This window comes from Larus michahellis, chromosome 23 (genome assembly GCF_964199755.1).
Source record: "Larus michahellis chromosome 23, bLarMic1.1, whole genome shotgun sequence".
NCBI lineage: Eukaryota > Metazoa > Chordata > Aves > Charadriiformes > Laridae > Larus > Larus michahellis.
In genome coordinates, this window is record NC_133918.1 from 856397 (window position 1) to 882227 (window position 25831).

The 25831-nt window shown below is 64.7% G+C and overlaps 1 protein-coding gene across 1 annotated transcript in view; it reads right to left on the reverse strand.

Annotated features, from left to right (window-relative positions):
• Positions 1-492: 492 nt before the first annotated feature.
• UNC13A (unc-13 homolog A) overlaps positions 493-25831 on the reverse strand; it is a 39041-nt gene continuing 13702 nt past the window's right edge. The window contains exons 12-42 of the mRNA XM_074565417.1: positions 25290-25383; positions 24149-24198; positions 23338-23416; positions 21646-21717; positions 21108-21327; positions 20622-20849; positions 20245-20386; positions 19705-19874; positions 19114-19229; positions 18846-19009; positions 18445-18595; positions 16333-16401; positions 16108-16197; positions 15470-15604; positions 14975-15108; positions 14681-14766; positions 14278-14404; positions 14086-14182; positions 13804-13947; positions 13174-13257; positions 12815-12892; positions 12471-12559; positions 12172-12324; positions 11897-12020; positions 6124-6180; positions 5857-5937; positions 5569-5716; positions 4438-4494; positions 2893-2985; positions 2656-2815; positions 493-2371 (exon numbers count right to left, since the gene is read on the reverse strand). Coding sequence (XP_074421518.1) covers positions 2083-2371; positions 2656-2815; positions 2893-2985; positions 4438-4494; positions 5569-5716; positions 5857-5937; positions 6124-6180; positions 11897-12020; positions 12172-12324; positions 12471-12559; positions 12815-12892; positions 13174-13257; positions 13804-13947; positions 14086-14182; positions 14278-14404; positions 14681-14766; positions 14975-15108; positions 15470-15604; positions 16108-16197; positions 16333-16401; positions 18445-18595; positions 18846-19009; positions 19114-19229; positions 19705-19874; positions 20245-20386; positions 20622-20849; positions 21108-21327; positions 21646-21717; positions 23338-23416; positions 24149-24198; positions 25290-25383 — 3781 coding nt within the window. The 3' untranslated portion in view covers positions 493-2082. The remainder of the gene's footprint in view (positions 2372-2655; positions 2816-2892; positions 2986-4437; positions 4495-5568; positions 5717-5856; positions 5938-6123; positions 6181-11896; positions 12021-12171; positions 12325-12470; positions 12560-12814; positions 12893-13173; positions 13258-13803; positions 13948-14085; positions 14183-14277; positions 14405-14680; positions 14767-14974; positions 15109-15469; positions 15605-16107; positions 16198-16332; positions 16402-18444; positions 18596-18845; positions 19010-19113; positions 19230-19704; positions 19875-20244; positions 20387-20621; positions 20850-21107; positions 21328-21645; positions 21718-23337; positions 23417-24148; positions 24199-25289; positions 25384-25831) is intronic.

The window sequence follows — 25831 nt, forward strand, 5'->3', positions numbered from 1 at the left end:
TGTCTGCCTTTGTTCCCGATCCATGCCTTCTGGAATCCAGCTCCCGTCCATCACCGTGTCCAGTCTGGGCCTTTCCCTGTGCTGCCGGGGATGTGATCGTCGTCCCACGAGCTTGATACTGGTTTTGTAGATCCTGTATATTATTTTATTAATATTTTCATTAAAGTAATTTAGTTTCTTCTAACCTCATAAGTCTCTCCCTCTCCTTAGAGAGATGTGGGGCAGAGCGACTGTTGGGCCCAAACCCCTGCACCGGGAGACCCCAGTTTTCCTCCTCGCTCAGTTTTTGCTGGGCTTTGCGAAGTCGGGGGGGGGGGGGGGGGTGTGGGGGGGTGTGTGTGTGTGCGCTGAAATGCAGCCCTTGGTGAGGCTGAGCGCGGACGGAGTTCCTGCAGCTGTTTATCCTCAGGGATCACCTTAAAGGTGCCGCACCGGGGTGGGAGTGGGGATGAAGAGCCCCTGGCTGCCCACCCCCGCTCCCAGCAGCCACAGTGAAGGGTGTGCTTTTTAATGTCAGTTATAATAAAATATTTTTACAGAGCCCAAAAAATTCAAAATAGTGCAAAACATCTCACTGTCATGCATCCATGGTAGCCACCGCCGGCGGTGCCGCACGGGGTGGTACAGACACACAGGCATCGGTGACACATGTGCTACAGGAGCAGAATTGGTCGGTTCAATCACATGCCGAACGGGACAGTTTGGGGAGGGGGCAGGGGGCCAGGGGCACCACGGGCGGGGGGGTGGGGGGGTGCGGGGCTGAGCCCCAGCCCGGCCGTGCGGGAGCAGCGGTTAGAAAAGGGGTGTAAACATTGAACAGAAACGAGAGAGGAAAGCTAAACCCTTTGGTCCCGGGCAAACCCTATAGAAAAAGGACCGTGGGGGCCAGTGGGGGTACCCTGTTTTGGGATGGGGAGGGGGCTGAGAGAGGTATATTGACTTGTGGGGTCATCAGGCCTCTGCCTTCCCTGGTACTTCGGGCAAGCTGGCCAGCTGGGGTGGCCATCCCCGGCACCGTGCACCCTGGCCACTCGCACGAGACACGCACACCACTGATCACGCAGAAATGGTGGTTAATGAGAGACTGGGGGGGTGGGGGGTCCTCTGGGTTGAGGCGGGGGGGTGGGAAGGGTCTTGCTTGCGCCAAGGAGGTCCCCTGGGTGCCGCTGCACTGCACAGGGATGGCTGGTCCCCACTGGCCAGAGCAAAAGGACCAGCCCAGGGTCCCTCTGCCCCAGTGCCCCCAGCCCTCGCCCCCAAGCCCTGGTACCCTGGAGGTGTGGGGGGGCGGCAGTGGGGCAGCCCACGGTAGTGGCAAGGCAGGGAAGACAGGATACGGGCCGGGGGCTGCTCCCTGCCGCTCCCGGCCCTGGTGATGCCACCGCCAGTCAGGGAGGGTCCCCTGTGCGGGGCATGTGGGGGCTGTGTCCCCCCCCCAGCCCCCGGCCCCAACCCAACAGCCCCAATAGCCCTTCCGGGTGCAGGCCACAGCCACATCGTCCGCCTGCCCCGTGTATGTACAGCTATTTACAAATGTACAGGGTGCTCAGTGGGTGGGAGCGTCCCTGTCCCTCAGGGCGCCCAGCGATGCTGGAGGGGCTGGGGACAAGGGGCCGTCGTGCTGCGCCAGCTGCTCGCCAACACGCCAGGGCGGCATGGGACACCACCCCCAGCCCTTTCCTTGTGTCGCTCGATGAGGTTTGGGGCTCAGGGTAGGGTCAGGGATGGGCAATGGGGGTTCCTCCATCTCAGGCAGGCTGGGAAGGGGCAGGTCTGTCCCATGGCCTGGTCTGGGGCCCTTCCCTGCAGCCCCACCAGCCCCAGCACCTTCCCGTCGGGGTGGGATGGGGACACGGCCGTGCTCTGAACCGCTGTCACGCAGCCAGTCCGGCCAAGAGAGGGACAGGAGGGGGTCTGTCACTGCAGCCACGTCTGTCCCTCACCCACACCAGGGCCAGGAAGGAGACTCCTCTCGTGGCCGCTCTTATGGCTTGTACATGGCTGGAGGATGCTGTAGAAAAGGGGCCAGGAGTGGGGGGGGGGTGAAGGCTGGGGCCGGGGGGGGGTGTGTGTGGAAGGCGTTTAACTGCTGCCCTCCTCGGCCGAGCGTGTGTCCGACTTGAGCTTGACGAACTCCTTGGCCACCTCGTCGTTGTTGCGTTGGGAGAGGATGCGGAGGACGGTGAGGCCGGTGTCATCCATGTGGATGCGGCGGCCCAGGGGCAGCCAGCAGGCGCAGCCGGGTCGCTGCAGGATGTCGCGGAGCTGCAGGACAGCGATGCCCACCGTCCGGTCCTCCCGGGCGAAGCAGTAATCCTTCACGCACACCTGCAACTCGTAGCACTCGGGGCCCGTCTCCGTCCCCAGTGTGCTGTGGGGGGACAAGGGACAGGCAGTGTTGGCATCGGGGGGAGGGGGGGTGGTCACACTCCCAAGCCCCCTGGCTCTGCAACAGCACCCTGTATGGGTGCTGCCTCCCCACCGCCCCTAAAAACCCTTTTGGTTTTTTCCCTTTTCCCCAGTCCCTGCTTTTACTGACGAGAAAACATCTAAACCAGCCCCTGGGGGACCAGCAAACTCACTGGCAGACCCCCCAAGAGGGGACACACATCCCCCAGCCCTGCCCCACGTCCCCAGCCCCGCGGTGCCACTCACAACTGGAAGCTCTCGTTGTACTTGGGGGCCCAGCTGTTGTTCTTGGATTTGGTGGCGAATTTCCTCTTCTTGTCACTGAGGTGGGGCCCAATGATGTTGACCTCAATGAAGGGCCTGAAGATGCCCGACGTCTGCCACTTGAGGTCGTTCGCAGCCACCACTGCAAGAAGGGGACACGTGAGGCTCGTGGGGTGCTGCCACCTGCCAGAGCCTGGCACCCCAGCCGGCAGGACCCACCTTTGACGGTGACTTTGTGCTCGCCAGTGCCGGGGTGGGTGAAGAGCTCCACGTGGATGGACACCTCCCCGACAGGGTCATCCACACCAGAGCCTGCGTGGCAGAGGGAGGAGCCGTGAGTGCCCGTCCCCTCTGTGTCCCCGATGTCCCCCTGCCCACCACCAACCCCACTGGAGGAGGCAGGTCACCCGCCGTGGGGCGGGGGCGGGTGGGCAGTGGGATTTGGCACAGTGTGGCCTCTGCCCAAGAGTCGTGGGGCTGGCACCGGGCTGGGCTGGGGCACGGCAGGACACCCCCAGCGCCAGGCTGGCTCTCTGCCACCCCACCCCACATCGGCAGGGCCCAGTGAGCCTCCCTTGCCCGCCTGGCTGGGACGGGGCAGGGGACAGTGACCCAGCTCCCCCTACTATGGGCACGGGGCAGGGGGCCGTGTCAGTGCTCCGTGCATGGCACGAGCACAGCCCTGGGCGGGGCGGGGGGGGGAAACCCAATCTGGCCCTTGTGCCACAGGGCAGCCAGGTTTGTGTCCCCTCCATCCCTCTTGTATCCCCTCCGTCCATCTCAGGGACCACATCAAGCCCTGGGGGGGGCTCCCCGAGCCTGGGGAACTTGGGTGACCTGCGACCAACAGCCCAGCCCACCCCCTCCCCGCGTCACCCCCCCCCTGCATAGAGCCCTGCATGCACCCATGGGCGAAGGAGGGGGTGCAAGGCAGAGGGACAGGCTCCGTGGGTCAGAGGGGGCCGAGGAGATCAGACCGAGCTCAGCGGAAAGCTCCCAGGGTGGAAACAACAGCGCGAAGGAGGCCACATCCCCGCGTGTCACCGCATGACCCCCCCAGCACGGGGGTGCCAGGCCGGGGTGGCGGGGGGAGGGGGGTGGAGGTGGGGGAAGGCTGGCGGTGGCACACTCTCCTCTCCATCCTCCGTCCCACCCCCGGCGCCCCACCACCCCAGGCACCCGCCACCCGGGCAGCGCCGCATGCTGAGCCGAAATGGAGGCGATGGCGGGCGATGGGGGGGGGTGTCTGGGGACAGGAGGCCAAGCATGGGGTGCAGTCCCGGCCCCTCCGGCAGGGTGGGATGGAGGCCAAGCAGGGCCCGTGGAGCTGGGCTCATTCCTCACGTCCCGGGCCGGGCGGACGGAGCTCGCCGGAGCAAGGCTAGTAATGGTCCTTCTGGCAGCAGAGGGGATGGGAGGGGGACACGGACATGGTCCTGGGGCCGCACTGCCCGTGGGGACAGCTTGCAGGGCGGTCGTGGCCGGTGCCCACCCCCAGCAGCAGCACTGGGAACAATGTGGGGTGCCCAGCGCTTGCAAGCCAAGGCAGGTGCCCCCATCCCCACGGGGCACGGCGTCCCCTCCCCGGGCCGGCGGGGTGGTCAATATGGCTGAGCTCAGCTCCTCCGCCCATGCTAAGGGGTCCCCAAGGCCGGTGGCGCTGGGACAGGGCTCCTGGCCACCCCGACCCGCAGTGCCAGGACTGTTACTAGCCCAGGCCGGCGGCGGCAGGCAGGTGCAGGGGCGGGCGAGCAGCACACGTACCCTTCTCAGGATAAATTTCTTCACTAAGGGTAAACCTAATACCTTTCCCACCATGAACTAGTGGGAAGGAGAGAGAAAGAGACAGAGACACGGCACAGAGTAGACAGAGAGAGGAGGAAGGAGACGACGTGCGTGAGGGACGGGAACAGTGAAAGAGGGGGGAGAAAACAAACAGAGAGAAAGAAAGATCAGATCTCGCAGACAGACGGACGGCCGAGCATCCGGACAACACTGCGGCGACACGGGAGTGCCGGGCACCAGCCGGCTCCGAGCCCTGTTCCTGGGGCCGGACGGCACCCAGGGGTGCTGGCACCCCCCCGGACCCAACCCCACGCCCCCGACACGGCTGGCACAGGAGGCACAGACAGGACAGACGTCCCTTGCAGGAGACGCACAGACAGCAAACGCACGTCCCACTCCCCAAGGACACAGACGAGCCTGGCTGGGGCACTGTGCGATGGCCCATGACTGCCACCGAGCATCTCTGTCCCCTCCTCCAGCAGCCAAGGGACAAAATAAAGGGCAGCGTTTGGAGCCAAGGGGTAGTCGTGCCCCAGAGGGTGCCCAGCACCCTCACAGAGGGGGTGGGCAGGGCCCGAGATGGCACTTGGCACCCTGGATGGATCCCAAATCGTGGGGTGTGTGGGGCACCCAGCGTGCCCAGGGCAGCCCCTGGCACAGCATCCCGGTCCCGCCGATCCTGCGCGAGGTCTGAGCCGGGGCCAGGCTGGCACCGCTCGGCCGAGCCCGGCAACGCCGGACCAGAGGTGTCCGTGCTGGGTGACAGGGGCCATCCAGAGGGGACAAACACTGACACATGGCCAGAGGGTGACCTTCTCCCCCACCCACGAGCCCTATTTCTGTGCCAGCCCAGCCATGCCCTGGCACTAGGGACACGCTCTTCTTGCTGGTGGGGGGACCTGGGGGTGCCAGGCTGCCTCTGGGCACCCATGGCCCCTCTTCACCTGCAAACCACGGGAGGAAAAAAGCCTTTCCCTCCCCACCCATCCCTCCCACTCCTCCGTGAGCCTGGCTGGGACCCCCAACCCCACCGGGACGGAGGCAGGGTGGGTTCCCTGGCCGTGGGGCAGGGTCCCGGGTGGGCGGGGGGGCCAGGGCGGTGCATCCTACCCTGCGAAGACTGAGTCTGCACAAAGGTTTTGATGAGGAGGTCGGTGGCCTGGGTGTAGAGGGACAGGGCGTAGCGCAGCGACTGCAGGTCAGGGCTCTTCTCCAGGAATGTCTTCTTCAGCCCCACGCCGCCGGCATGGAAGTATTGCTGGAGGGGGGAAACAGCCGCAGGGTCCTCAGCGGCTCTGCTGGAGACCCCCCAGGTGCCCAAACCCTCCCCCCCACCTCCCCGGGTCTGTGCCTCAAGGTTAGAGCTCCCAGGGACGCCCCTTTGTAGCCCATCCTCACCTTGATGGTGTCCAGCGCCAGCTCCACCACTGCGCATTGCTTTGGGGTCAGGCTCTTGGCTTCCTCCCGCACCATGTGGTCCTGCAGGGCACGAATCCTGCTCTCAGCATGGCGCCAGGGCCCCGCTCCCCTTGCCCCCGCCATCGAGCACTGCTGGGGTCCTAGCCACAGGGCCAGCCTGCAAAGTGCCACCCAGAGGGGCTCAGACCACCCGTGTCCCCCCCCCGCCCCGCCCCCTCCAACCCAGCCCAGCCTCCCAGCCCTCACCTTCAGCTTGGAGAGCTGCCCCAGCTCCTTGGCTGCGTTGAAAATCATCTGCGTGCCCTGCAGAGAGCAAAGAGACAGGAACGGCCCCCGTGAGCGGCCGGGCTGGGGGTGCCATGGCCAGGCCGGGCACACGGTGCCAGGAGTTTGCTGCAGCCCAGGGGCCCCCCCTCAGAGAGCCCCGGGGGCCCCCAGCCGTGCCAGGCACGGGGATGCGAGTGCGGGGAGCTGGTTGCAGCCCCCAGTTCTCAGCACAAGGTGCGCGGTTGGGGGCGTGGGGACCCCAGGGCAGGACATGACCCTGGCATCAGGGACCTCACGCCCCGCTCGGCACAAGCAGCTTGGCCCGAGGGTCCCCATCCCTTGTCCCTGTGGCACCCGCTTCTGCATCCAACAGAGCCTGGTGCGGCACATCGCTGGCACCGCAGGGACAACCATACAACATCGGGGCGGGGGGGGCAGAGAGCGAGCGCAGGGGGACAGCGGGGGTGGGGAGGATGCGGCACGGTCCCCCTGTACCCCACGGCGCTGGGCAGCCAAGCCAAACACCCCCGGCCACCCAGATCCCTGCCCAGTCCAGGCCCCAGGGAGGTTCCCAGCCCCTTTGCACCCCAGGGACCGCCGCGGATGGGAGCCCCTGGCCACCTTCGCCTGCCCTGGGCCACCCTCGCGGGCAGGGGCCATGAAGCCATTCCATGGGCTCACTGGCCCGGCTCCTGGGGACGCAGCCCCATGGCACGGGCAGATCCTGCTCACCTCCCTGGTCTGGCAGCCGCTCCCGGGGCTGAGCGCACGCTCTCCTCAAGCCCTCCAGCGTGCAACTGGGTAAACTGGGATGCAGTGGGGCAGAGCCAGTGACTCCCACCTCCTTCCCCCTCCCGGCACCAGTAGATCCAGTTCTTCCCAGCAACGAGAAACCCCAGCATCTATCCCACTGACCATTACCTTCTTGCCCCCCCGCAATGCCCTCGTTTTGCACCCCCCATTAACCCTTTATGCACCCTCCCCCGCCCCCGCCCAAGTTCTGTCCCGTTAATCTTTTCCTTGCTGTCCCCGTCTCCCCCAGCCGGTGGACAGGCTGGGAGCTGGGGACACCAGTGTCACCCAAACAGAGCACGGCGGGACGCTGTACTGAGCTGGGACCCCCCCACACCCCACAGCACAGGGAACAAGGGAGGGGAAGGAGGCCAGAGGAGGGACCAGAGCCAAGTGGGGAGCAGAAGAGCCATGTCCTTACTTCAGTGTGACTGGGCAGCTTCACCCTGCTCTGGAAGAGAACAGCAAGGGACAGTTACTGGTGGCCCCAGCAGCGCCAGCCGCGGGTCCGGGCCCCCCACATCCCCCCGGCCGTGGGGACTCTGGCCCTGCACTCCCCTCTGGCTGCGCCCAGTTCTCTGCTGGTGCCGCTGGTTCGGCATCGGTTCACACCTGCAAAGGCTCAGCCCTGTGCGAACCGTTGATGGGTGCACCCGGTCTCTCCCTGAGCGGGGGCGGGGGCAGGCTTGCTCCCCACCCTTGTTTGGGGCTGGGGAAACAGCTGCCGGTGGAGGAGAGGAGCTCGCCCAGCCCGCTCAGCAAACTGGGGCAGGAGCCACAGTGTCTCCTGCGAGAGGAGGGGGAGCCAGGGGGGGAGTCACAGGCATTGCCAGACAGATGCCGGCATTGCTCTTCCCGAGAGCCGGGTTTTGGGAGCAGGCGGCCCGGCGGCGGGAGCACCCAGACGGAGGGACAGCCCGTGTGGCCAGAGGAAAGCCCCTTTGGCAAGTTCTGGGGCTCAGGGAGCCTTGCCAAGACCCCTCAGGCATCAGGGGGAAGAGGGCTCGGAGGTCCAGGGGATCTCAGCAGCCCCATGGCCCCCAGCGTGCCCTCCGCATTCCCAGCACGGCCCAGCATCCTGGCCGGGGCGGGGGGGGTTGTCACCTCTCCCCGAGCCCCCACCAGCGGGATGCGTTTGTTCCCAGGATCTCCCGTGCTTGGGCACCCTGTCCCTATGTGTCCCAGCCAGGTGCCTGGAGGGGAGCTGGGCGCCGGGGGACTCCATCCCTGCCCGGAGATGGGTAACACCCCCCACATCCACCCACGGGGGCTAAACACGCCACGACACCCGCTCCCTACCCCGGACGACACACAGAAACAGGTCACTGCCCCCATCCTGCACACAGGCAGCACGTCCCGGACAAGACGGCACACCTCAACACGACAACACGCCACGCAGGCAACGGCACATCCAGACACCACGACAGAGGAAGCACGGACAAGCCTGGACCTCCACAGCAGGCGGGTGTGGGGCCACGAGCGTGGCCACGGGGCGAAGACACACATGGAACCCACAGCTATTTACCTTCTCTGTCCCCTTGCCATGTTTTCTCAAGAGCGTGCCCTGTAGAAGCAATGTCAGAGGTTGAGCGGTGGGGTTTGGGGACAGCATGGGACAGGACACGGGGGTGGGGGGTGGGGGGGTGCAGGGCAAGGCTGGGCGCACGGGGTGGGCCGCAAGCTGGCAGCGGCGACATCGCTGAGCTCCTAAAGGACAGCCAAGGGGGGACCGGATCCTGTTGCGGTGCTGGGCTTACGGGGGACAGGTCCCCACTGGGATACTGGGTCAGTGGGGGGCTGGTCCCCAGAGGGATGCCGGGTCAGTGAGGGACTGGTGTCTTTGGGACGCTGGGCCAACTGGTCCCCACTGGAATGCAGGACGTCGCACTGGTGGGGAGCTGGTCCCCACCCTGGGATGCTGTGCCTATGGGCAGCAGGTCCCTGCTGGGATACAGGGATGCTGAGCCCACGAGGGAACTGGTCCCCACTGGGCTATAGGGAGGCAGGAGGTGCTGTCTGTGGGCAGCCTCCAGTGCCCCCACGTCCCCTCCAGCCCTGGGCAGGGAGCGGGGGGCAGCTCTGCTTGGGGTTTTGCACGCGGAGTTCTGGTCCACGCAAGCGCTGGGCCCGGCGACAGCCCCCCCGGCCCAGGCCCCGCAGCGGCAAGAGAACCGGTGCAAAATGGGGCAGCAGTGCCAATGTCGGGGGGGTCCTGACCAGCCTCTTGGGGTGGGCTGGGGCACAGCTGAATCAGGAGGGGGTAGCGGGGAGGGGGGGTCAGCCGGCAGGGGAGCCTGCGGGAGGGACAAGCAGCACAGTTAGGGCCAAGCGGGGCCACCAGGAGGGTTTCTTGGAGGGAAACTGAGGCACCTTGTACCCCACAGAGCTGACACCAGCCCCGGGCCGCCCCCAAATGCTGCTGTTGGAAACAGAAGGTGTTGGGGGACATGGAACGGGCATTTGTCACCGCAGGGTTTGGCACCCAGCACCCAACCGCCAGCGCCCGCACCACCGTCCTTCTTGTGAAGGTGCCTGCGGCCACAGCAGGGGTGGGGGCAGGACTGGGGGTGGACGTGGCCCTTCCCTTGCCCTGCGGGGCATAAGCCCACGGCCTCAGACCGAGTGGAAGACAACAAAGGAAACTGCTCCGGCAGAGCCGTGCACGGACCCAGCAGCAATGCCGCGGGGGGACCCAGGCATTCCTGCTCCCAGGGCTGGATCCCAACCAGGGAAAAAGTCTCTCACAACTCGTGCCATCAAACCTGCCCCACCGCCGAGCAACCGGGGCAGGGCCCGTCGTGTCCCAGCGAGATGCTCCTCCCCGCAGGCAGGACGAGCCTCTGCCCTCAGCCCCCACCATCACACCCCAGCCAGGGCCTCAAGGGGAAACTGAGGCACGAGGGGTCGGGAAGAGCAGCCCCGACCGCCAGGCACGCGCCGCTCCCCCCGCTCCTGTCTCCAGTGACCTCGGCCTCTCTCACCCTCAGCACGGAGCGAGACGATGGGATCAGCCTGGGTTTGGCTGTCCCTGATTACATGGCACTGCCCCATCGCCGTCCCCTCCCACCCCACGGCTAACCCTTGCGTCTCCCCGCATCCAGGCGCCGCCGATCCGGCCGGGACCTTTCCACCCCCCTGAACCCAGCTGGGGCCACGGGCAAGTGCCCGCCAGGAGCCAGTGCCAAGCGGGCAGCACGAGGATGGGGACCACAGAGGTGGACCAAGTCGGGAGCCAGAGGAGGGTGTGGGCAGGGCGCGGGCAGCCACACAAGACAAAAACCGGCGAGGCCAGGACCGACACACAGCGGACAGACAGACAGACAGACAGGGAGCCGCCGTACTTACAATCATCTGCCATTGAGAGGCGAGCGGAGCAATTGGAGAGAACAACCGTGACATGAGTGTCGGCCCCCTCCTCCATCCTCCCCAGCCCCAGCTGCCCCACGGCAGGGTACCAGCCCCGGCCGCCCCCTGCCCTGCCAGCCAGGAGGGACGGCAGAGCCAGCGGTGTCCCCCAGCTTGACGTGCCACAGTACTCGGCGTTGATGCCCTGCCACCGGCACCGTGTGTCTCCACAGCCCCGACATGGCCCCATCCCAACCTGCCCAGTCCTTCCTCGCTGTGGCAGGGGGCTCTGCCCCAGGGACTCGGCAGATCCCACTCGACATTCGGCTCTGACACGTAGCCCCATGCCACCAACCTGCCCAGCCACCCCCGGGCTGGAGCTCAGAGCCACCCTGGGCGGGCTGTCCCCTGCCGTAGGGACCAGACCCGGCACAGCCTCCCCCCGCAGGAACATCACCCAACAGATCCGCATGTCCGTGCCACCTCCTCTGCCCCCAGCACAGGGCTCGCCGCCTCCAGAACGTGGCACAGCCACACATGGCCGGGAAGGGACAGAGATAGGGACTGAGGTGGCAACTGGGACCCAGTGGCACCGGCAGTCCTGCTAGATTTGGCCACCTTTGGCCAAGAGTGTGCAAGCCTGGCCAGGAGTGACGCAGGGCTGACCTGAGCTGGGCTCTGGGCTGTGAGAAGGTGCCAGTGAGGTGGCACCACCGAGGGATGACAGGTCGCCAATGCGCTGTCCCTTACGGACACAGCATGAGGGGCCACACAGCCCCAGAAAGGTGCCACAGCGGCCAGTGGCTCCAGGGACTCCAAGTAAGAGCCTGAGCCCAGCTTTGTGACAGCGAAAAAAGCCACCGAGAGTGACAAGGACAGATATGTGGTTGGCTCAGAGCCCTTGGTGTCACCCTTCCCTGCTGGAATAGCCGCCCTGGGAAACTTTGTGGTGCACGGCTACGTGCGGGGAGGACAGACACACAGCGATGTGATACGGAGCCTCGAAGCCTGTAGGCAACCTCCTCTGAGGAAGGACCATTCCCTGGGCTTCGTCTGCTCAGCCCATGAGCAAGGAAGAGTTCAGCCCTGCTGCAGGAACACGTTTCCCCCCCGCCATCCCCACGTCACCTCCATCCCTGCGAAGCCAGTCCCTGCTCCCCAGGCGACCCCAGCCCCACAGCACGGCTGACACGCGGCGGCTCCCCGCGCTCCCAGAGCCTCCTGATTCACCTCCTGGCACGGGGACCGTGCCCAAAGCCGGAGCTGATGAGCGTGGCATGGGGTGGGATGCTGCGCCAGCTCAGAGGGAGGATGGAGAGGAAGGGGCCAGTGCCTCCTCCTGGTGCCACGACGGAGATGGCAGGAAGGTCCTTTGGCAAAGCCAGCCAGGAGGATGCTGGGCTGCAGCAGGCACCTGGGTCAAGGATGACCTTTCTCTCCACCATCCCTTCCCTGGCCACGAGCTGGGGGCAGGTTTGGGGCTGCTGGCAAAGTCCCCACCCCCTCAGCAGCCAGTGAAGGCACCTGGCCAGCAATGTCCCACACTGGCCCCAATCAGCCACCTGCATCTCAGCTCCAGGGTCTCCTGTCCCTGGTTCCCCTCACTGTCACTCACCGTCTGGTCAGTGAGTGGGGGCAGGACAATGGTCTTCTCCATCGTGTTCATCACCAGCTTCCAGAGCTCCTTCAGCACCCGCTTCAGCACCGTCTTCTCGCAGATCTTGGCAAAGAGCGTCAGGCTGCAGAGAGGGGACGGGGCTGAAGGTCCTGGCACAGCACCCCTGACGCCACCCCTTGCCCGGTCACCGTGACCTTGCAGGTCCCCCACACTCCCAGGGCAGGTAAGGGGCATTGGGGAGGGTGGGGGTCCCTCTTGCCCCCCACACTCACTTGCTGTCCAGGAGGTCCATGATGGGCTGTAGGACGTTGTCAGCATCCTGCGCAACGCTGCTGCAGGTGCTGGCGGGGACGTTGCCCGTGCCCTTCACCTGGCCCAGGATGTCGCCCATCTGCTTCACGCACTCCTCGATGTGTGGCTGGAAACTGGGGACCACAACGCAGCTCAGCATCCCCCACGGCTGCGCCCAGGACCCGCTTGGCTGAGCAAAGCTCCCGGCCTGGCCCCAGGCTCCTGGACCCCAAACCACCTCTCCTTGGCCCACCACCCACGTCCCCTCGCCTGGGTGTACCTGGTGGCAAAGACTCGGCTCAGCTCATCCAGGACGTTGTTGAGTTTCACCTGCAGTTCCTTGAGGATATCACTGGCTTCTGTGTCCAGCTGGAGGAGGGACAGGTTGGAGAAGCTGTCAGAGTCCCTAGCCCAGCCCTGGGCAGGGAGGGGGGGGTCTCTGCACCCCAAATGCACCCCTGTGCAGGGCGAAGCCCCATCCATCATGGCCATGGGGTGGGAGAGTGTGAGCCCACACAGGACTGAGGAACCGGGGTCTCCTCCCAGTGCTGCGGAGCCGGGGAAGGGGCTGCCTCTGGGGAGAAGGGAGTGATCCAGCCCCTCCTGGAGACCCCCAATACCCACCTCCTTCCCCCCCATGGCTTCAAACATCTTCTCGAGCTGGACGCGGAGCTGCTGGATGTTGTTCATCAGGATGCAGGGCTGGAGGGGCAGAATGGAGAGGGTCAGCACCAACAAATGTGACTGGAATAGCTGCCCACCGCCCCGGGTCCCTCCCACCCTGCACTGGGGGACACGAGGGCAGTCACGGCACGGAGGCCTGCCTGGCAGCACTCCAGGGACGGCCATCGGACAGAGGCCGGGGGCACGACCTGCGTCACGGGGACCAGCTCTGGAGCTGAGGTGGTGGCTGGGGTCACCGTGGGGGGACAGCCCTGCCTGGCAGCACCGGGCGGGTGGCAAGCAGAAAGGAGATACGTCACCACTTTCTCCTTCTCCTTGGAGCAGTACGAGGCAAAATCCTTGGAGATGATCTCAGCATACTGGAGTAGCACATTGCTGATGGTCTGCAGCCGAAATGAGGGACAGGACCCGCCCAGAGAGCAGCAAAGAGGAGGAAAGAAGGAGAGAAGGAGACCATGAGTCCCACAGCAGTGAAACAACCCAACGCCTGGATACACCCTGGGACCCCCCTAGACCCTCCGGCCCCACAGACGCGCTGGGAGCAGCGTGGGCACAGCCACTGGGAGCCAGATCCAGCACATCTGGTCTCCACGGGCAGCTCCAGCACAGCTGTGAAGGTATCGGCCACCAAGCTCACGTGCAACTCTATCCCGCACTGCAGCGAGCCGGTGGCATTAAATTAATCTAGACTAATTAACCAATTAACTCATTAATTAGCTAATCTCCCGCGCTAGCGAAGCTGGGAGAGCCACAGGGTGTGTTCACGGCATGTTTGCATGAGCATCCCTGTGAGAAGTGGTGCAACCTGTGCCGCTGCCCGCAGCCGGACCGGAGGTGGCAGAGAGAGCCCAGGAGCCCCAGGCCAGGGCTGGGACCGCGCTCCCAGGGGTGCTGCTGGCCCAGCGGCCCCCGCCCCAGCAGCTGCCCACCTTGGCAAACCTCCGCATGTAGTGCCCAACAATCTGGGGGTCGGGGCATTCGAGCTTCTTGATGATCTCGAAGCTCTGGTTGAGCTGGGAGAAGACGTCCACCACGGAGCAAGAGAAAAGCGCGTGCTCCGACGTCTGCTGGAACTGGAGGAGCGAGAGGTGGTGTCAGCAGGAGGCAGGGAGGGGATGTCCCGATGTGTCCCGATGGGGACACACTGGGCTTCGAGGAACAAGCCCCTTGCCCCCCTCCCGGGCTGCATCCACCGACACTCTTGTTCATACCCCATCCTTCTTGTCCCGCTCCAGCGCTCCATGCAGGAAATCCCGCGAAACCTCTTCATTCTCATCCAGCCACTGGATAACGAAGGGCTCAAACCAGCTGGAAGAGAGTCCCCGTCCCCGGTGAGGCCGGCCGGCCGGCCCCGCAAGGCCGGCGGGCACCCCCCCGCCCCGCTCCCCGAGGGCTGCACTCACGCCGGGTACTCGGGCACGCGGCTCTTGAAGGAGGGCAGCTCGGTGACGTACTCGTTGTACAGCCACTTCACCTTGAAGTGCAGGTTCATGTAGTCCGCACTCTTGCACAGGCGGTGCTTGTCGTGCTCTGCACGGGGAAGGCAAGCGTTGCACCTGGGGTTGCTTCCAGCCCCAAACCTGGGGGGTGGGGGGGGGCAGCCTCCCCCCCCCTCCCCCGGCAAAGGGCAGCTCCGGGGATGCCAGGGTAAATGGGGTGAAGATGGAAGAGCTTCTTGGGTGGAATTTAAGCTCGGCACCGTGTTGATGAGGGGGTGAAATGCCCAGGGAAGAGGGGAGGTGGGAGCAGAGCGCGGCTCCTGCCTGGTTCCCCACCAGGCTCGGGGCGGCATGGGGGGGGACTCACCCTCCATCGCGTACTTCATGTCCTGAGCAAAGAGGTTCCACATCACCTCAGCGCTGATCTTCCCCACGTTCAGTTCCTGGGGGAACCTGGGGCGGGGGGAAAGCGCGGACACAGGGTGGACCAGCCCTCCGCTTGGAGATACGTGTGTCCCCACACACCCCTCCCGTCTGCCTCAGTTTCCCCAGCTGTAGAATGGACGCTACAACCCTCTTCCAAAGGACTAACACTACCGTTGCCGCCGTGTGGGCATCCCCCCCATGTGATGCAGCGTCCCCTTTCCCAGCACCTACTCACTGGTTCAGGCAGGGCGTGTAGGAATTCTTGTCCTCCTCGATAATGGAGACTATCAGGGTGATGAGCTTGGACCAGAAGTCCAGGTTTTTGATGCTGGGGCCCTGCTCCTCGGGGGGCACCTCGCCTTTCTTAGCCTGGAGGGATGGGGATACAGTGGAGGCTCCGGTCACCCCACCTGTGGGGCTCAATTTCGTGGCCGGGGCTCACAAGGAGGCAGGAGGGCGCTGGGAACACCCTGAAGGCCCCCCCGCAGCCCACCCACCCCCCCCCCGCCCCCCCGCCCGCCACACTTGTCTGACCCCGGTCTCAACCCCGCAGCAGTGGGGCTCCAACCCTGCCCAAGGCTCGGGGCTCTGGAGAGGGAGCAGGAGCATTGTGCGAAGGAAAAGGGCAGGGGATGGGGAATGTCAGCAGGGGGAAGCGACATGTCATCGTCGTCCCCCGCCCCCACCTCCAGTATCCCAGTGCATCCCAGCTCTCCCGCACGCCACGCACCGGGTCCGTCTGGTACTCGCGACTGTAGAGCTCGTGGCAGTTGTTGAAGATGTACTCATAGGTGGAGTTGAGGCAGGCTTTCACGCAGTCCTTCACCACCTGGCTGGCTCGTGGGGGGCTCTGCAGCTCCTGGACCTGGGGGTGCGGGGAGGGAACAGCGCTGGAGGCAGCCCCGCAGCCCCGGCCAGCCCACCGGGAGCTGCCACGGGGCCAGCGTGACCCAACCTTGCAAGAAGCCGGGGCCAGCGAGGGTCAGTGGGACGGGGCGAGTGGGGCCCCAGCAAGAAAAGGCCCCGGGGAGACGTTATAGCAACCTTCCAGAACCTAAAGGGGGCCTATAGGAGAGGTGGGGAGGGGCTCTGGAGCAGGGAGGGGAGCCATGGGACGAGAGGGAAGGGTTTGAAACTGGAAGAGGGGAGATTGAGATGAGATGTGAGGCAGAAATTGTTTGCTGTGAGGGGGGTGAGCCCCTGGCCCAGGTTGCCCAGAGAAGCTGTGGCTGCCCCATCCCTGGAGGGGTTCAAGGCCAGGTTGGACGGGGCTTGGAGCAACCTGGGCTGGTGGGAGGTGTCCCTGCCCAGGGCACTGGGTGGGCTTTCAGGTCCCTTTCAACCCAAACTCTCTGATTCTGTGAATACCTTCATCCGAAAGAAGGTGATGCTGGTCAGCAAATCCACTGTGGACTTGAGATCCTGCAAGCGTTCGGGACTGCTGGCAGGGAAGTTGTTCTGCCGAAGGGGAAGAAAAGAGCGGAGCTGCACAGAGAACTCTTACAGGGGCGAGCAGAGGGGGAGAAAACAGCTGCCTGTTGTTTCGGACATCAGTAGACGGGTGGGGAAACTGAGGCACGGCAGGCACCTTACCCTGTACATGGAGAGGTCGATCCGCAGCGAGTTGTGCAGCTGGTCGAGGAGTTTGACGAACCGCTCCTTCTGCGGAGAAACGCCCCGGAGCCAGGTAAACGGGGGAAAGGCGGCAAGAACCGTCCCCCCTCCCCACTGCCCCTGGCTTTCTCTGCCCCCAGCCCGCCCCATGCCAACCCCAGCTCTCATCCCTCTCCTTCCTGCTATCCTGCTGTCCTTCCTTCCTTCATTGGAGCCCTGCAGGTGGACACGGGACGCCCACGGAGAAGAGCATGTCCTCGCTGATGGCCAGGGCTCACTGGCACCCATCGATGGCTCCTGGGGTACGTGTGGCCATGCTGGGCACGGTACAGGATGGAGAGGCAACGCTGCACATCCCCTTTCCTTTCACGGTGTTGGGATGCTCTATCTGCCCTGCCCACTTGAACCCTGGGCTCGGGGCAGCGGCAGGGAGAGGGTGTGCGGGATCGTGGCCCTCGGCCGCGTGGCCCCGGGACTGAAGCTTTCAAAGAGCTCAGAAAAAAAGGGCAGGGAAAAGAGCAGCTGGGCTCTTGCAGCGGCCGCCCACCTTCGGGGCCGACCTGCTTTGAGACAAGGCCAGGATGGCCCCCGGGAGCTGGACGCCTCCGTGGGCTCCTCGCTCGCCCGACTGGGCTGCATCGAGGGACGCGGGCAGGGAACAACCCCAGGTAAATGGTCTGCACCGGGGCCGAGTGGCTTTAATTCAGCTCAGCCCAGGAGTGTGGGGCAGGAGGATGCAAATCCCACCTTGGGCTGCGGATCAGCTGTCAGAGCTGAGGGCGAAGCAACCAAATCCTCCCCAAAACGCTGTCGGGAGGCATTTCGCTTTGCACCTCTGTTGAAGGGGGACTTCGAACAACCCCATGGCCTCCCACAAGAGCCCTGGGTTCACCCCCCAGCATGGGGTGTGTGGGGTCAGGACTGTCCCGTAGGGCTCCGGAGAGCCCGGAGCAGCGCCCCGAATCCTGGGGGGATACGGGACAAAGGGACGGGACAGGGCAGCGAGTCCTGCGCCCGCCTGGCTGCGGCTCGGCCGAGCCCACAGCCTGCACTGGCGACCGCAAACCTTGGGCGCGTTCGCCCGCCGGAGACGGCAAAGCCAGGCTCTGGGCCGAGACCGTGCGTCCCCGCCACCCAACGGCTGCAGCGCTTTAAAACTGGACACGACGGGTACTCGGGGTTAAAGCGAGACGGCCGGGCACTTTAGGACCCAACCTTTAGGCTCTCTAAAAAAAGAGAAAGAAACAAGTTTTTAAAACCCTCCATGTTAGAGAAAAGGTGCTTTTTTTTTTTTTTCTTTTTTCTTTTCTTTTCCGTACGGTTTCCTCCTCCTGCGTGACCTGGAGGCGCAGCTCGCTCGGCTCTAGCTACCCCCTGCAACAGGAACTGGGAGACGATCCAATGCAGCCGCTGCCGGGAGCTGTGCCCAGCGCTGGCTGCATCCCTGGCTACCCAGCACTATTCCCGACCCGGAGCTGGGCACTAATCCTGGCTCGACCCGTGTGTGTCCGCAGCAACCGCCTGCTGCCTCTGGGACGACACGGGGGGAGCCGGGGCGAGAGCTCAGCCCCACACCCCCGAGGACGCACTCGGCCCCCGGCACAAACTCGCCCCGTTGGCCAAAAGCGCGGCACCCGGCGGGCACCCATGGGTGCTGGCACAGCCGGGCGAGTTTGCGGCGGTGCCGGGGTGCGCCCAAAGCGCACAGGGCTGTGCAGAACTCCCGGCGAGCCGCAGGGATGGCTCCTTGCCACCTCTTTGGGATGTTGCCACCGAGGTTTCCCCCCTCCTGCCACGCTGCCGGCTCAGCATCCCGGCCCGCTCCGGCTCCGGCCGCGGTTTTACCATAATAATTTGGGAAGCAGATTTAGACCTTCTGCCAGGAAGGAGGTGGCTCTTTTCCTTCTTGGAAGGTAAGCGGGATGAATTTTGGGGCCAAGCAGGGGCTGACCACCCCCCCCCCCCCCCGCCGCCCGCCTGCAGTTTGGAGCGGGGTGTTTTGCACGGCCCTTTTTGCCCCTCGAGCCCCCCGCCCCCTCCCAAGAGAAGAGAGAGAAGAAGGAAGAAGTGTTTACGCACCATCGGACTTACCCCGAAATTGGATGCGGCAAAGCGGTCAGAGGCCGAGACGTTGGTGGAGGCCGTGGTGTGGGCATAGTAGGCGTTGATGTTGGCGAGCAGGGTACTCATCACCGCCGGCACTCCTGGGCACATGTATTTGGAGGAAAGACAAGCAAAATGCCTGCAGAGGGAGGCGGAAGGTGAGGGCGAGGGGCCGCGGGAGGGGCTGGCTCTAGGAAGGGGCGCGGGGTTTGGGGTGCAGGCACGGGGAAGGGGATGGAGGGGTGCCCGGGTGCAGGACGAGCTAAAGGAGGATCTCCGCGCCCGTGGCGGGGAGGCGGGTGGAAACGGCAGCAGGGGAGGAAGATGCCGACAGCGTCGCCCCCACCCAGGGCTACCGCTCTGAGCAGGGTGGCGGGCGAGGGACTCACGTCATGGCCTGGTAGATGGACTCCACCCCGTAGCGCATGGCAAACTCATCCACGATCTCCTGCGCCGTCTCGTCAAAGTACACCTTCCAGGCGTCGTCCCCCTTGGCGTCGGGGATCTTCACCACCCCGTTGTTTTGCAAATCCGTCACGAAGTGGAACAGGTTCTGGAGGTACAAACGAGTCCGGTCAGGCGCGTGGGGCTGGTGGTGGGCTCGGTGGCGTGGCTGGGGTGGGGGCCGTTCCCCCCGCGTCTGCCCGGGCTGCTCACCTCGTGCAGGCAGGTGTACTGGACGTGGTAGGGGGCCACCTTCTCCTCGCCTTTGATTTCCACGCTGATGTGCAGCCGGATGGCTCCCGACACGGCCGACTTGTCTGTCCGCTTGTCTGTGGAGTACAGGGAAGGGGACGAGACATGAGGCTTCCCCAGAGCAACTCTGCTTACTCCCGACCCCAAGGAGGGGCAGGCGGCTCCGGCGCAGAGGGGCTCTTGGGGCTGGGGACAGCGGGATGCCCAGCGCTGAGAGCAGCCAGGGTCCCAGGGTGCCAGGGTGCCATGCGCCAAGGCGTTGCGGAGAGGGATTTGCCCCTATCTCCAGGCACGACAGAGATGTGGCCTCTCCGTGCCTCAGTTTCCCCTCTGCAGAGGGCTGGTGCTCCAGACCTCCTGGGCAAAGGGTTTTGAGACCGACCCTGAGAAAACACTTGATCCCAATGGCTTTCAATATGAAGCGTTTTTAACAGCAGAACCCATACCAGTGTGCTGAAATAGCCTTCATGCCCTGGCTGGCAGCACGGCCCCCCCGGGAGCGCAGGGATGGGGGTCCCAGCCCAAGTTGGCTGGGCCGGGGCAGGCGGTTACCGAGGTTGTACCAGACGTCCATCTCCCCACTCAGGGTCCGGACCTCGATGATCGTCTGGCCCAGGAAGTCGTCGGACTCCCTCTTGAAGCGCTGCTTGACGCGGGACTTGATGTCGTCGTCTTCATCCCAGACCCGGACCTTGATGCGGTCGGAGGAGTTATGGCACTCGCTGGGGAGGGGAGACGGGAGAAGCCCCAGCATGAGCAGGGAAACCTTTTCGGCCTCTCCCCAGCCTCTGTTTCCCTAAACAAGAGGGACCATCCCAACACCAGGCAGGAACTGGGGAAGAGAGCGAACGTGGGGGCACCCACCCTCCCCGGTGGGCTCGGCAGGGCTCTGCACCGTGCCCAGGCAGCCCCAACGCAGCCCCCGTCGCTGGGAGCCAAACCCTCCATGGCACAAAACCAGCATTCCCAGTAACCCCAGCAGCCCCCCTCCACCCTCAACCGGGGCAGGATGAGTCCCCAGCTGACTCCCCACCACCCAGCATGACCACGAGTGGCCAGGAAGGGGGACAGAGGGGCCAGGGGTGAACTTACAAATGGAAATTCTCCTCCCAGACTGGGTTGAGATTGCCATAGATAGTTTTAGTCCTTTTTTTGGTCTTTCCAACCTGGACAGTGACATACGGGTCACTGGAACCCGTCTTATCCTTTGCTTGCAGGCCCTGGGCACAAACGACTGCAGCGCAGGACGGCACGGCACAGGAGGCACCCGCGGGGGACACGCAGCGGAAAGAACGGAGAGGGAAGTCGGTGCCACAGCCGCACCGAGGTCCCCGCAACGGGCACCTCGTGTCCCCTGGCAGAGCCCCGGGGGCTGAAGCCCCTTTTGCAGGATGAGGGGCGGGAGGGGAACGGGAGCACCCGGCACCCCTGTGCGAGGGGACGTGGCGCCAGGCGCAACCGGTGCCTACCCGTGATGCTGATCTTGGCCGACCATTTGGAGGTGCCGTCCAGGACGCTCTGCTTCACTGCCTTCATCTGCTGGGTGTGCGTGGTCTTGGTGACCCCAAACACCTCCTGGATCAGCTCAAATATCTCTGGCTTGTTGCGCTCCCGGATTTTCATGCGGTCCTTGAGCACCATGATGATATTCTGGGTCCGGTCCTCTGCTCCGTGCTTGGAGCTCTTCTCCGCCGCCCCTGGGAGAGGACAGCCATGGGTGAGACGGGGCGGGGGGGGGAGGACAGGCAGCATCCAGGAGAGAGCCAAGAGCTCCCCAAACCCACCGTGCATGAATGAATTCAAACCTGGAGGGGTCTACACCCTGCCCAGGACAGGTCTGCCCTGCCCACCACTTCCCCCCACGCACAAGGCAGGAGCCCAGCTCTCCCCGGGGCCGCTCCATCCTCCCTCTCCAAAGCGAGAAGGGATGAGGCTGCGGGCGACGGGCTCCTTACTCTGCAGGCAGTCGGCATTGAGCAGGTCCTGGCACTTCTCGTGACACTTGACGCCGCACTCGGCGCAGCGCATGCCCTGCCGGGCGATGCCCCAGAGCAGCCCCTCGCACTCGTAGCAGTAGGTGGGGGTGGTGGCTGTCCACACCTCAAAGTTGTGGGGCGTCGTGCAGGAGATGGGATACACTAAGGCTTGCAGGGTCTTCTTGTAAACATGGTTTTTCTGTGCAAGGAGAGAGGAGAGGAAGGGGAGAAAAGCTCAGGCAACGTACGGGCAGCTGAGCCGTGCGGCACAGTGCGGAGACCCCAGGAACGGGTGTTGGGCCATGTGTAATGTCACCGCCGGGTGCGGACAAGAAGGGCAGAGGACAACTGCCACCATCCCCAGGTGTAGCATCCTGGCTGCTTTGGCATCACCGGAGGAGGATGCTGGTGTGGCGCAGACCTCCCCCCACATCGCCGTTGCTGGCCCAGCCAGCCGGGGCTCAGCCCTCCCACCATGACCAACCCCCCCCCCGCCCCAGTAAACCCCAGCACCTACCAGCTCCTCATTGTTCAAGGTGCTCGAGGCCAGCGCGGACGTGATTCCCGCTTTCCTGGACTGGACCAGGGACTGTGGGAAAGAAACACAGTTCCCAGATCCGGCAGAGCACGGGGCGTCCCTCCCGCACACATTTGGGGTCCCCGTGGCTGTAAAACACCTGGGGCAGACCCCCCCCACCCCAGAGAGGGGTGGGCGCTGGCTGCATGGGCCGGCAACGGGGACAGCCCAGCTCCCAGTGATGCCAGCGCGGCAAAGCCACCCCCCCGCTGCACAGTGGGACTGGAACCAGTTCAGCAGCCCCGCAGCATTCCCAGTTCAGAGCCTCTCGATGTGTGTCTGAGACCCCAGGGACACCGGGGTGGGGGGCACTTACCATTGCCTGTGGGCAGCCAGGGCCGGCGAGGGCGGGGGGAATAAAAGGCCATTAGTGCGAGACACCTCCCAGCAGAGCAAGTCCTGGCCCCTTCCCTGCTAGAACCAGTGGGAATCGGGGCAACATCAACCCCTCACCCAGCACAGGGCCAGTCCCTGGGGGGGTTTCCCACCCCAAGCCACAGCTCAGGCTGCAGCTTGCCAAATCCCAGCCGGGAAAGGCAGCGGCCCCCGCCCTGACCCCCACGCTCTGCCCACCCCATCACCACCCACACCCCGACACCGACACAACACAGTGCAGAAGCATCAGCGGCGGCCCCAGCGGGCTGAGGGGGTGGGGGGCATTGGGGTGGGGGCAGCAAAGGTGTGGGGGCAGCGGGATGGGAGAGGAGAGGCGGGTTGGGGACAGGATGGAGGCACCCTGGGGAGGGCACAAAGTGGAGGCGGCGAGGGGTAAAGAGAGGGGGAAGGAGGCGAAGGGCACCTAATTCTGGGTGCAAAGGGCGGCCCATTTCCCACATTGCTGTCGCTTGTCCCCAGGGGGGGTGACAGCAGGGAGACCCTGCGCATCACAGCCCAGGGGCTGGACGGGATGCCAGCGTGGGGACTGGGCTGTAGCGGCGCAGTGTGACAACGGTGGGGCCAGGAGCATCTGTGCGGCTCAGAAAAGCCGGCGTTGCCCCTCGGCCGGTCCCTGCGCCCAGCACCCGCGCTGCGGGCAGCCCGCGGCACCTGGGACAGGAAGGGACAGGGGACGCAGCATCGGTAAAAAAAATTGGGAGATAAGACGCAGCCTTGGGCTGATGCTTGGTGTAGGGACAGGGCCCTGGAGCTCCGTTAAAGAGAAGCACCCTCGGGTGGGGAGAGCCCAGCTGTGCCACCCTCACAGCTCCCCACTGCCAGGGCCAGGAGACCCCCAAAACAGGCCGGGACACCCCCCCCCGCGTCCCCCGCCTGCAGGGCTGGAGGAGGCTGGGCTGGGCTGGCCAGCAGCACCCAAGGGTGCTCTCTCTTTAACCCCTCGGACCGCGCTCACCAGATCGCTGACTAGAGGGAGAGATTTGCGTCCAGGCTTAATGTCGGGCATGCTGTTAATGCAGCGCAGAAACCTTACTGCCGCCCCCCTGCCGCCAGGGACGGCCAAGCCAGGCCGGAGAAAAGAAAAGAGAAAACACAAGCCATGTTAGAGGCGGTTGGGGAGCAGGGCACAGACGCCCGGCCATCGTCGGCCGGGGCGGGCGGACGGCGCAGTCCAGCGGGACGCAGCGGGAGCGAAGCCAGAAGCTGTGGGGTGCCAGGCGTTAGGAGGAACCTCACCAAATCGCTAACTAGGGGGATGGGTTTTCGCTTGCGTATGTCCGGCATGCTGTCTATAATGATCAGCCCGCCACCAGGCCTGCAAGAGAGACGAGAGTCAGCGGGGAAGGGGAAACTGAGGCAGGAAGGGGCTCCCTGCTATTGCCCCACGTTGGCTCCGGACTTGGCGGAGAGGACTGCAGACAAACCCCCCCCTGTGGGACCCCCATCCCCACCACCGCCCTAGCCGGGGCAGGGATCACCGGACTAACACCTGGGGGGAAAAGCGGATTCTGGCAGAAAACTGGGATTTTCCCCAGGTGAAGGTGTTTTTCTTTAGTGGCGTGAAGGAAAAAGCTCGTTTGGCTTAGTCAGCTTTGGCTTTGCAGCGTGGGGCGGGAGAGCTGGGATTTTTCCCTCGGGGACACCACAGGCGAGCCTGGGTCAGCGGCAGGGCCGCCCGCGAGGGCAAGACGGGGACGTGAGGTTCAGGGTTCCCCATGGCACCGCTCGAGCCCCAGACGGCAGGGGAGAAGTGGGAGCTGCCGCCCCGGCTCGCTCTCGTCCCAACCCACTCACCTCCTGGCTCTCCCCATCGGCAGCGGCTCTCGGGGACACGGAGTGGCGGCATCTCTGCTGGCTCCTCCAAAAGCACCGAGCGACCAGCATCCAGCCCAAAAATGTAGTCCCCCCCGCTGAGCCCTCAGCTCAGCAGCGTTTCCCCACGCCACCCCCCCAACGAGCTCATTAATCACATCCTAATGAGGAGGGGAGAGCAGCCCCCGAGACCCGGGGCGGGGGGCAGAAAGCACCGTTTTCCCCATGTACTCACCCGCCTTTGAACCACAGGGATTTAGCCTCTCCATCGCCGTCCCCACGGGCCTGCAAAACACGAGGTGGCCGTCACAGACGCAAGCGCTGGCCCCCGGCATGCATGGCAGCCCTCCCCGGGGACCCGGCACTGGGGGCAGCTGAGCGCCCAGTGGTGCCCACGGCACTGGGGAAGGATGTAAAGTGTTTACAGGGCGGGTGGAGAAAAAGCCTGTTCCTAAAATGACGGGGCTCTTTCCAGCAAAGAGCTTGCACTGGGAGTAAAACACCTCCAAGAGCTGGGCAAGCGGTGGGCAGGGTTCAGCAGAGGAACTCGGCCAAGCGATGGGGATGGCGGCACGGTGCAAAAAAAATTCCGAGTTCGGGGGACCGGAGAAGCGGCATTGGAAAGGCTCAGCAGGTCTGCGCGGCCCCGCAGCCGCATGGAGAAGACGTGCGGGGAAAAGGCAGGGCACGCCGGGGATAGCGTGTGTGCAGGGACCGTCCCCCAGGGCCACCACCCTTTGCAGGGAGGGGATTATTTTGGGGGGAGAAAGGAGGAAAGAGCCAATTATACCTCCCTCCTGGGGCAATCCCTGCACACACACACACACACAGGGAAGGCACACGCGTCGCTGGGTGGTTCCCGTTGGACATGCTTACCTGCAGGCAGGCTACACCCCTTCCCTGCGGGAAGGGGAGACACGGGCGCAAGGGCCATGGTGGTGGACAACTGAAAAGAGAAGCGGTGGGGAGGGGAATCGAAGCCCCAGGGGGTGAATCCAGAGCCAAAACAAAAAGAAAAGATGGAGGATGGAGTCTAAAAACAGAACAAAAAATTGTCAACTCAATCCAAGGGAGAGGGCGGAGGGGCTCGCACCAGCACACCGCATGCAGCACACACCGGGGGAAGGTCCTCAGCGCTCCCTGTCCCGCGGCGGGGCGGGGGGGGTGTCCCACTTGGCGTGAATGGGGGTTGCGGGGCCACCGCTGTTGGGGCCTCCCAGGTCCCCACTGCCCTCAGGGTGTGGGATGTCCACGGGGTCGGGGAGCGGAGGTGTCTGGAGGATGCCCGGGCACGGGAAGGGGCCGTGCCCCCAGCCCAGCACGTGGCCAGCGCTGGGACTCGGTGGCGGGCGGGCGGCCGGGGGGGGGTTGCTCACCTCCTGCAGCTGCATGCAGACCTTGTTGAAGGCTCTCAACCAGTTGGCTTTGGCTCGTGCTTTGGGGTCCTGGACCTCCACCTCTGTCTCCTCCCTGCAAGCACACACACCTTGCTCACCTCCCAGCACGGCACCGGGGAGGGGGGAGTCAGCCCCCACCCCCCGGGCAGGACTGAGCCTGCAATTTAGGGATCCTGATGGGCCTTGAGCCAGCGTGGCCATGGCAAAAACCCCTCTTGCTAGCAGGAAGGACTCTAAAAAGGTAGCAAGTCCCGCTGCAAAGGGCGGCAGAGTCAAGGCAAAGCAACGGGGAGAAGCCAGGAGTTCCCCCTCCCTCGGGACACGCTGCCCTGGGCACCCAAGTGACATTAGAATCACAGACTGGTTTGGGTGGGAAGGGACCTTAAAGACCATCCGGTTCCAACCCCCTGCCCTGGGCAGGGACACCTCCCACCAGCCCAGGTTGCTCCAAGCCCCGTGGAGGAATCCCTCCAGCAGCAAAGGGTCGGGGACTGCCGGTGACACAAGCACGTGGATGAAAC